Source organism: Heliangelus exortis, chromosome 2 (assembly GCF_036169615.1).
Source record: "Heliangelus exortis chromosome 2, bHelExo1.hap1, whole genome shotgun sequence".
Lineage (NCBI taxonomy): Eukaryota > Metazoa > Chordata > Aves > Apodiformes > Trochilidae > Heliangelus > Heliangelus exortis.
In genome coordinates this window covers 139058610-139068855 of record NC_092423.1, presented here as the reverse complement: position 1 = coordinate 139068855, position 10246 = coordinate 139058610, and the positions used below count along the sequence as shown (strand labels likewise).

The 10246-nt window shown below is 44.9% G+C and overlaps 1 protein-coding gene across 3 annotated transcripts; it reads left to right on the top strand.

The window, feature by feature from the left end:
• Positions 1–835: 835 nt before the first annotated feature.
• C2H8orf76 (chromosome 2 C8orf76 homolog) lies at positions 836–9088 on the top strand. 3 transcript variants are annotated; one of them, XM_071738305.1, is made up of 7 exons: positions 836–1336; positions 1433–1528; positions 4462–4605; positions 5396–5913; positions 7524–7656; positions 7946–8020; positions 8799–9088. In XM_071738305.1, the coding sequence occupies exons 1-7, from the start codon at positions 1223–1225 to the stop codon at positions 9003–9005; spliced, it is 1287 nt and encodes a 428-aa protein (XP_071594406.1). In that variant the 5' UTR covers positions 836–1222; the 3' UTR covers positions 9006–9088. The 3 variants fall into 3 exon arrangements, with proteins under 3 accessions (XP_071594406.1, XP_071594408.1, XP_071594409.1); XM_071738307.1 differs by lacking the exon at positions 7946–8020; XM_071738308.1 differs by lacking the exon at positions 7946–8020 and having other exon boundaries at positions 7524–7710; positions 8799–8937.
• Positions 9089–10246: the final 1158 nt, after the last annotated feature.

The window sequence follows — 10246 nt, the reverse complement described above, 5'->3', positions numbered from 1 at the left end:
TGAGTTGCTCTTAATCGTCCTGATGGATTTTCATGCTTTGCTCATTAGACTGGTGTGTTGCAGCATGACAAAGCAGTGCTTTGGACTCAGAAGTTGTTCTGGTATTGACAGGCTCATTAATTAATTTTTCATTTTTAAGGAAGTACAAGGATGACTTTTTGGCTCACCTCCAAACCTGCATGGAGATTACATGGGACAAAATGGACCTTTCTGGATGAATGGACTGGAAGGGGAGAGAAAGGAAGCAGCACTGTAGTACAATTACAGCTCATTCTGTGCACAGCAGTATCATGAGGCAGTGTACACAGCTAGAGTAGCTGCAGTTTCACCTTGGTGCTCCTAATGATCAAGAGTGTGCCTGAGAGTCTTTACTTCTTGACAAAGCTTGAGGATCAGTGTTCACTTTGTCATGCCTCCTTTTCTCATAGCACAGTGTAGAGGACTTTGGAAAGCCCTGTCTTGGAAAGCCTGAGACTTGACAAATTTCCTCTTCTTCAGGGCAAGGCTGAAATCAAATGGAAAACTTAATGAATTACATTCCCATCCACCTCTGCACAGACACTGCGCCAAGATACTAGCAGAAAAACTCCACAGTTATGCAATTAATTTATCAAAGCATGGGACACTTCGGTTCAAGGATTTGTTGCAGGATCTTATATTTCCTTTACTGTGAATCATGACTGACCTCCTCGCCAGAGCCGGGGAGCTGCGACGGCCCTGGAGCTCATCCGGCGGTGCAATCCGCACCCTTTCCCCACTCACCTCCAGGCAAACACCAGAAACGAGGAGTTACAAGCTGCCCCGAAGCGGTATCTTCCCCTCAGCGGCCTCGCCGTGGCAAGACCGCCGGCTCCCAAGCTGCCCCCGATTCCGGTCCGCGCCCCGGCCTGGCGGGGGCGGTTTGGCCAAAGGACTGCACTACCGCAGCCGCACGGAGTTACGGGGGACAGGGGCGAGGCCTTCGGGGGTTGCTCGCTTCAGGCACTCGGCGAGCAGGGCCGAGGGAAGCCGAGGCCGGGGCACGGTGATCGGGACTGCAGCTCCGCTCCCTACGGCCCTGCCTAAAATGGTGGCAGCCGGGTCGGGGCCGCTCTAGCCCGCGCCGCCCCTAACTCGGTGCCCCTCGGAGGTCGGCCTCCGCGGCGCCGCGTCCTTCTTGTGGTCCTCCTGGAGGGGCGGCCCGGCAGGGGGCGCGCTGCCGCTGTCGGTGCGGAGCGGCGGGATGGAGCCGCTGCTGGGATGGCGGTTCGAGGAGTCCCTCTTCGCCCCCAGCCGGGAGCGGGGCGCGGGCGGCGGGGCCGGGCCGACCCCCGACGCGAAGCACTGCGAGCCCTGCGTGAGGAGCCGGGGGTGGCGGGGGCCGGGAGGGGTGGGCTGGGGGCGGCGGGGGCGGCTCCGACCCCCCACCAACGGGTTGGTGCCGTTCCCGCAGTGGTTTCGCGGCGAGGCGGGCGGCGGGGAAGGCGCCGAGGAGCTCACGGCCAGCAAGTTCCGTGCGGACTGGGCCTACCGGCAACGGGAGTTTGAGGTATTCCTGGAGCTTGCACGGCCGCGGCTTGGCCTGGGCCCTGGTCGGTGGAAACTGCGGGTTGTGGTGAACCTGTGGTTCCCGGTGTGCTGGGTGAAAGTGTGTATTTTTATAAAAGCCCGCCGGCCGGGGCATGGCCTGGAGGTGCTGGAGGCTGTGGCACAGCTCCGTCCAGCTTGATGGCTCCTGGTTTGTGACAGAGCAGGGTAACCCCACGGATAGTGACAGGGATCCTGCTGACAGAGCTGTGGTCAGGCCAGCATCGGTATCTGTGTTCTGTCAGGCTCCCCCGGCCGGGTATCAGCTTCCCAGGAGTCAGCATGGAGTCAGTGTAAACGGGACAGAAATGCTGCTCCGCACCCGAAGCCGATCCGGATCGCATTTGCGCATCTGAGCTGTTCAGTAATAAGCAGAATAGGTGTTTGTGGCCGTGGATGTCATGGTCAGCATGTGGATTTCTCTGATAATGCCATGTCCCACAAAGGCTGTCAGATCGCTGGCAACCAGCTGGCTGCTGCTCACCTTTCTCAGAGCTCCCCCCACCGTCAGGTGAAAGCTGACTGTGGCTGTCAGGCTCCTAACAGATGGCTCATGAGCCTCAGCATTAATTGTCCCACCCCTCCTCTGCTTCCCTGCTCTCTGAATGGCTGGTTGTACCTTTAAGGTCTATTTATGTTCCTTGTTTATGTTCCTGCCTGCTGTAGTCCTAGACCCTGTCCTCACTACTTGCCTCCTGAGCCATGTTCCTAATCATCAATGCGCTTTTTCCCTCTCGAGTTTTCTGCCTAGTTGCAGAATCTGGTCTTTTGTTACTTTGTTTCTGGGCTGAAGTTAGCTGCATCTGCTCGTTTCAGCTGTAATAGCTTCCTGTTCCAGGCTGTGGTTTGCATTGCAGGATCCCTGATTACAAACCCCTCAGGCCAACTTCTAGCTCGACATCTTTTGCCTTGCCCATTGGATGTGCGAATCTTTTTGTACCTCAGTTTTGACTTCTGCTTCTTAATGTTATTCCAACCCTTGTGTTGCCTTGTCTATACCTGACATGCTTTCCTGTCTCAACTTAGACACCCTGAAGAGGTTTATAGAATCATAGAATCATAGAATTGGCTGGGTTGGAAGGGACCTCAGAGATCATCAAGTCCAACCCTTGATCCACTACCACTGCAGTTACCAGACCATGGCACTGAGTGCCACATCCAGTCTCTTTAAATATCTCCAGGGATGGAGAATCCACTACTTCCTAGGGCAGCCCATTCCAATGCTTGATCACTCTCTCTGTAAAGAAATTCTTTCTCGTGTCCAACCTAAACCTCCCCCGGCACAACTTGAGACCGTGCCCTCTTGTCTTGCTGAGAGTTGCCTGGGAAAAGAGACCAACCCCCACCTGGCTGCAACCTCCTTTCAGGGAGTTGTAGAGAGTGATGAGGTCTCCTCTGAGCCTTCTCCAGGCTGAACAGCCCCAGCTCCCTCAGCCTCTCGTAGAAATTCTCTCAGAAGAGAGATGCCTCAGGCTGTGGTCAGACATGGCTGCTTACCATCAGGAAGAGCAGATTGCACCTTGCTGTCTGCTGTGGTGCCCTCTCAGGAGAGAATGACACCCCCTCAGATCTGCTGCTGGAACAGATTGTTTCTCCCTAACCCTTTGCTGCTGCTGTGATCCATGTTAAAGCTGTCTAGCCTCCAGCTTTACTGCTAACCTGGACCTCTGTGACAGAACCATAATAAGAACTAGACTGCACATAAAATTGCAGGTCTGAGAGCACCAAACTTAGGAAGAGTCTGGAAATAAGTAAATGGGGGTAGTAATCTCTTCACTCGTGAATACATCGGGTCACTTGATAAGAAATGCTCAGCACCACAGTGATCTAAGCACAGTGCCCATTTTTTAGGATGCAGGTGACTGCAGAAGCTGCTTGGGAGTCATAATGCCTGATCTTTATCAGGTTCTGTCCCTTTGTCACATAAGAAGCTGAACAGGGGTTCCTGTAGCCCTCCTCTGATCCATTTTCACCAGTGGCTGCTGCACTCACTGGGCAGGTGGGAGCTCCCTCCTCTTTTGCTTGAGAAGGAATGCAAACTTAACAGCAGGGAAGAAAAATATTTTTTAGCCATTTTGCTAGGAAGTGTTTAGGGTGTGTTGCCTGGAAGCTTTTTCTGTTAGAACCAATTAAGTTTGCAAGGAATAATTAAATATTAATTTTGAGACATGGGAGAATGAGCACTGCTCTTTAGTGTCCTGGTCTGAGCGCTCATATGGAGAAGGAGGAACTAAAGTTCTTAGCTTCACTGCACGCTTAATTTAATGTATTTAAATGTTAATTGGAGTCCTGGTGAGTGCCCTGATCATTAAGCTACAGCAGTTTTGCTCATTCTTGTCCATTTTTCCTAGCCCAATTAATATTTAATTACTCCATGCAGATTAGAACCACCCTACAGGAACAATGGAGATTCACCTTCTTTGCTGAAGGTGTTGATATCTGATTATTCATGTAAGGTGAGGTACTTGCTGGTTGAATGTGAAGAATGCCTCGCATTTAAAACAATGTTCCCCAAATTTAGGATGACTGCTCTGATCACTGAGTTGATTGCTGGAGGAAAGATGCCTTGTGTCACATATGCCCAGGCTGGTAGATCCCTTCTGGATCAGGGCTCCTGGGAGAGAGGTGCTCAGATGTGTGGTGAATCCTGCCAGGTTTTAAACACGAGTTAGTACTGAGGTTGCTTATCACTGCCTGGACTTGGCTGTGTAGTACTGGGGCCCTCATGTGCTGCTGCCATAGGTGGTAGCTGAGTCTGGAGAAATAAAAATGTGGGCTTCAGCTCCTGAATTCCTTTTGTGACTGTAGTCATAAACAGAACATACTGCCAGGCTTATCTTTGAACTGAAATCTCTCACTCGTTTGTTTGGCTTGTCTTTTTGTCAACACTACTAGAAAGCCCTGTGTGAATACTCAAACTGCTTACAACTCTTACCTCCCAGTAACGTTGCAATGAGACGAGATGTCCAGGAGGGCCAGGCTCGGTGTTTATCTCGCCTAGGAAGGCATCAGGAGGCTCTGGATATTGCAGAAAAAATGGTAATTAATGAAATCTTTCTTTTAGGCTTTGAACGTGAAATATCACCAGCAGTTCTTTTATATGGACCATTTTCTGGAAAAATAATCTGCATGTGTATAATCCTCCAGGATGTTCGTTGCTCAGAGTATTTGGTAAACAGAGGGTAACTGTCACTGCAGATATAATCACTCTTTAGAAATCAGAACACCCTGTACCACAATGAGCTCCCTGTGCAGGGAGGCTGCTAGTCCTGGAAGGGACTAAATATCATGCTCTGCCAGGCAGAATTAATGCAATGTAATAGGAATTATAAGAAAGGGGATAAATGAGTTCTTAAATCTTTCCATTATAAAAATGATGGTTCAAAACTGCCTTTTATTTCCATATCCTCACTGCCAAACTGCCACCAAGAAAGGTGTCTGTCCAGAAACTGAGTTTTTCTCATGAAGGAAAAAGTCCCGAGGCTCTGAAGTCTGCTAGAATTTTCCTACTGCTGTTTTATTATATATAAAAGGTGTTTATACTGCAAAGAAGGGCAGTGGTATAGAACTCTGAATGAAAATGGACAAGTGGCAGCATTCAGGGCCTTCTTGCCTTTCAGACTGGGACAAGACAGCTGGAGCCAGTGCTGTCAGCTTAGTCATGCATGCTCTGAGTCACGTTGTATCATGTAAAATTAAAAGCACAGTTTTGTACAATTTAAAAATCGCTTTCAGACTTGTGTTTCATTATTCAGGGACACATTTTCTTAGGCTCTGATGGATGATTCTGTTCTACTCCTCTTTCTAATCTATTATCTCTCGTTTCTAGAGAAACAGTGCTACAAACACAGATCACTTAACAACAGTTCTCAACCTGCAGTTTGCCATTTATCAGGGTCTAGAAAGCATAGGAAGAAAAATTATGTGCCTGCAGCAACTGATCTGCTTACATTCTTTCAACCCTTGGTACTGGAAGTTACTTGCTGAAGCTTATATGAGCCTTTTACAGAGTTCCTCTCCAGTAGTCATTCCAGAAACAAACTCTTACCAGTCTGAAGAGGTTAGTGTCAGTGATAGCAGTTTCAAAACATCAGCTGAAAGAGAGGCTAATCTGCAGCCTCACAGATCAGACTGTCAGAAAGAAGACCCTTGCTCAGGCTTTGCTTCAGAAACAAAGAGGGAGAATGCAGAGCCTTGCAAGAGCAGCCAAGCTGTAAAAGAATTCCTCTGTGCTTCAGAAGAACTGGAGAGGACGGATGAAGGGAAATGCACAGCTTCTGAGTCTGGGGAGCAGAACACATCAAAGAAAATTGGAATAAAGGCATGTGCATCGTTTATCAGAGCAAGGTAACTAAATGTATTCTTAGAATAGTGTTAACTTCTTCCAACTGAGAACAATTTAAAGCTTATTTTTCCCATCCCTAATATTACTGGTTTACATTTTCAATTAAAATGTTTGTTTCAGCATTGGAAATGCAAACTTAGAATCATCCTGCTATTGCTTCAGATCTAAAAAGCCAAATCCACTGGCATGGTAGCTGTGAACAACCTGAATCTGAGTGGAAAGAGTCATGCACTGTTGAGAAACAAAGCGTTTTTTTAATGACCTTATTATATGAATCTTTTCAAATAATTATATACAACAGGCTATTAGAGCATGGCTGTTTCCTGGTTTGGTATTAAAGATGCAGCAGCAGAAGTGCCCCAAAGGGATGGCCAGCCAGTCTTCCTTCTGCAAGTGCCACCTGTCTTATTTGCTTGAAGCCTCATGCTTGAGTGCAAGTGTATTTTATAATAGTGCCCTGATCTGCATAATGTCTGAGGCTGAAAAATGGACTCTGTGACCGCTGATCAACAGGGCTGCATTAAAATGCTCTTTTCATTTTTTCCCTCTCTTCCTAAACCTCTTGCACTCAAGAAAAATCCCAAAGCATAATCCCAACAGGATAATTAGGAACTGGTTTTGTTAAAATAGATTAGATTTCCCCCCTGCCTTGCCTCTTGATGATGTATTAGTCACCAAACATATTTAAAGCCACTTTATGAACTTCCAAAAATGTTTACAGAGAACGCTGTGTAACTGCCCTCTTAGGGCAAGACTTAAATATTTTAAAGGATACAGTAGATTTTAACTGTTCCCAGACTAAGAGATGATGACTTTAATTGTTACTTGGGAGAAGTTAATAGATTTAGTACTGATATTGAATGTAAAAGCTACGTTCAAATTGAAATAATTTGTGTTGCTTGTTTCTGTGTGTATGCTTCAGCATTGAAAAAACTATAAATTGTGGGATTTCCTTGCTTGGCTACCCAGTTTCAGAGAGTGTCACTGTGATTTACATTTACAGATACACTTCTCCTGGGTAAGGATCTCCCCTGCCTAGGGCTTTTGCATTAAAAAGCTTGTCTAGTATTTTCAGGTCTGTTGGGTTTTCTGAGATGTGGATGTTGCATAAACATGGGGCACTGCCTTGAGCTGTGATGCAAGATTTTTGAAAATAGTCAATGGTTTGCATGTGTGTGGAGGATATTTGATATTTGTCTAAACCCCCCAGCTTTCAAGCTTTTCAGGTTCCAAAGACAGTCATTGCCATAGGCAGAGATAAATGGCTGTGATAAATGAGGATGTGGGACACTTGATGTACTGCAGTTAATGCCAGCAGATCCAAGCTTCACTTTTGAATTGTGTGACCAGTGCTTGGGGAGAACCAGTTGCTCAAAGCAATCAGACATTCTTGGCATGTTGTTTTTCAGAAGTGCTTCTCAGTGCTTCTGTCATAGCATGGATATACCATACACATAGCTGATCAATACAGATGTATTCATTTCTCTGCAGTTTCTGCAGCTGGCAAAAGTCAGGAAGAAGGGGTGTTTTTGAAATATTATACTTGGCTTTAGGTTTGCTAACTTACTCTTTTGCCACTTGTGCCTTTTTTTAACTGCCTTTTTCATTTCAGGCTTTTGCTTCAGCTCACCCAGTTGCAACAGGCATCCTTTGCATTAGAGAACAATATGAAAAGTCAAAAAGAAATTGAGGACAAAGTGGCACAACTTGGTTTCAATGAAAACTCCTTGCTGCTGATGACCAAGGTGAAGGGATGTTTCACTGTGTGCATGTTCTGAGCTATGTGTGGGCTGCTTGAGGTACGTGAGCAAGTTCAGGCACAAAGTCCTGCAAGTGTGACATTCCCCTGAGCTAATTAACTGTGTGCCAGGAAGCAAGGTAAATTAGCTGGGGTGGTAATGAGTTATCCGGAACTGACAGTGATGCCTGTGTAGTGCTGGCTTGTGTCATGCAGGTGTATCTCTGTTCTGCTGAGTTTTCTCCTTTCAGGAATGATCAGGGTTGTTAAGTTTCTCATTGGACTTGTATTTGCAGATGCATCATCACTGTGCATTTCCTGAGATAGGGAGTTTATCTCAGGAGTTTCAGATGCCACAAAGTGAATCACAAGTATGAAATGGAAGTGGAGATTGCTTTGATGGCCACAGTACTATTAAGCATTCCATAGAAATTATTAAGCATTTTCAGAAAAAGCCAGAGACATCCTCTTACATGATTTCTTTTTTTCTGTTTCATGTAGTGGGTTCTAGTTTTAAAGACATAGAAAGGAAGAGAATAACATTACAAGACTTCATTCATATAGAATCAGCGTTTTTAGGGCTATTTATAGAGATTCAGACCTTTGATTTATGGAACAGAAGAAAGCCAGCAAGATTGTAACTTTGCTGTCAGTATTAAAGCTCTGAGGGAGTAAGGGTGAGGCCATTCTCGGGCTGGCAAGCAGTCTTGTGGGATTTAATCCGTAAGAGGGCAGCAGCATGCAAACTATCTCAGGTTTTCAAAAGGCTGGGAAAAGAAACTTCACTCCTTGCTTCCCTTGGTCGCACACACCCCAGGAAGAGATCAATATTGGTGCTGTTGCAAGGTGGGCATTGAATGCAGAGATGGTTTTGAGATTCCTGTTGCTGCTCTGTAAAAATCTCCCCGTCCAAGCACAGCCTGAAGCTGGGTGGGGCTGTGCAGCTGGGAAGCTTGGACTCTGAGTTCTGGCTGTTTGCTGAGGAATGCAGCAGACAGTGAGCTGGATCGTGACTTGGAAGCTTCTGGCCAGCATGTGGTTTATGTTGCTAGAGCTTTTCTTGTAAAAATCTGCTACTAATGTCATATTTGCTTTTTTTTCCTTCACAAGTTATTTTCTTGTTTTCCATCTTTCTTACTCTGTTTGCAGGTTATGGGCCAGGATCTTGTACCAGAAAAACTGAAAGAAGAATTTCAGGGTGAGGTAAAATGCATAGGGCCTTCAGCACTGTCATCATTGATAACTGCATCAGCCACAGAGTTTGAAATCAAGTGGTTCAGTAATCTCCAAGATGATTTATGTCACTGTGACAGGCAATTCTGTTCAGATATATATCTCTCACCTTCTGTATCTTGAATGTTTTATTGTATTTATTCTCACATCTCCAAATGATAATGAAATGACATGTGCAATAAAGTTCATATTACATTTTTAAAGAATTCATATTGTATGTCTTTTAAGAAAACATAAATCTTTGCACTGAAACTAACATCTCCTAATTTTCTCACTGATTTTGTTTGTATTTAAGATTGTAAGGATTGCAGTATAGAATTGAGCTTTCACTCTGTCTTTCAGGGGTAGCTTTTTATCATAAACCTTGAGGTGCCCATGATTATTTGGAGCCTGTGATGCTGGTGGGATGAAAGGCTTTCTTGATAATATCCAGTCTGAAAGTTCCTTGGTAGCAAATTATGTGTTGTTGCATTTAGAGACATGAAATTATCTATTTCTTTTTAGTTAATTTTTTAATTTCTTGATTATTTGACATTATAGTGACTTCCTGTTCAGAGCTGGGTAGCTGGAAATCTCGGATATATTTATACCAAGAAATTGTCAACAATCCTCTATGTCTGTAGAAAAAAAATCTAAATGGTCAATATTTAACTTAGAACCTAAAGGAGATTTTTGTTCTTGACAGCTGAGTGTTTTTGCAGGCAGAGAACAAGCTGTTTATATGTACTGGTGTTTATATGTACTGAGGAGTGTTTAGTCAGATCATCCTTTGTAAAACCTTGCAAGGAAGAAGATCTTTGCTGTGAAAACTGGCAGTGTTGTTTCTGTATCATCTGGCTCCTTATGTTAGGCTTTCAGTTGATGATGACACCACTTTGCTTTACTTTCTGAAGCATCAATCCCATGTGCTTTAGACTTCCACAGAAAAAGGCAGATTGTCCTGTAGGTTCTTTTTCTTGAAATAATTTGCATTTGAGGCAAACAAGGTGTGCTCTTGCTCCATCTTCTCTTCAACAGTGAGACTTGAATTCTTTGTAGCTTTTTGTAAAAGTGCTCTTTCTTTAATGGATATCACTTAAAATCTCCTAGACATAATTTGGTGTCACTTTTCTTCATGTTTTACTATGTTTTCTTTCTGAAGTAAGAAAATAACTCACAATTGAATGGAAATTCACTATATGTGAAAACACTTTGTGTCTGCTACTTCAAGGTGAATTTAAAGCTTTAAGACACAGGTTAGGGAACCTGCCAGTAACGATTGGTGTGTTATAGCCCTCTGCTAAGCTGACTCTAAAACCTCCCTAGAAAAATGGAATATTGCCTTCAGCTGTGTCAAATTAATTCTATTTGATAGTTTGGTGACT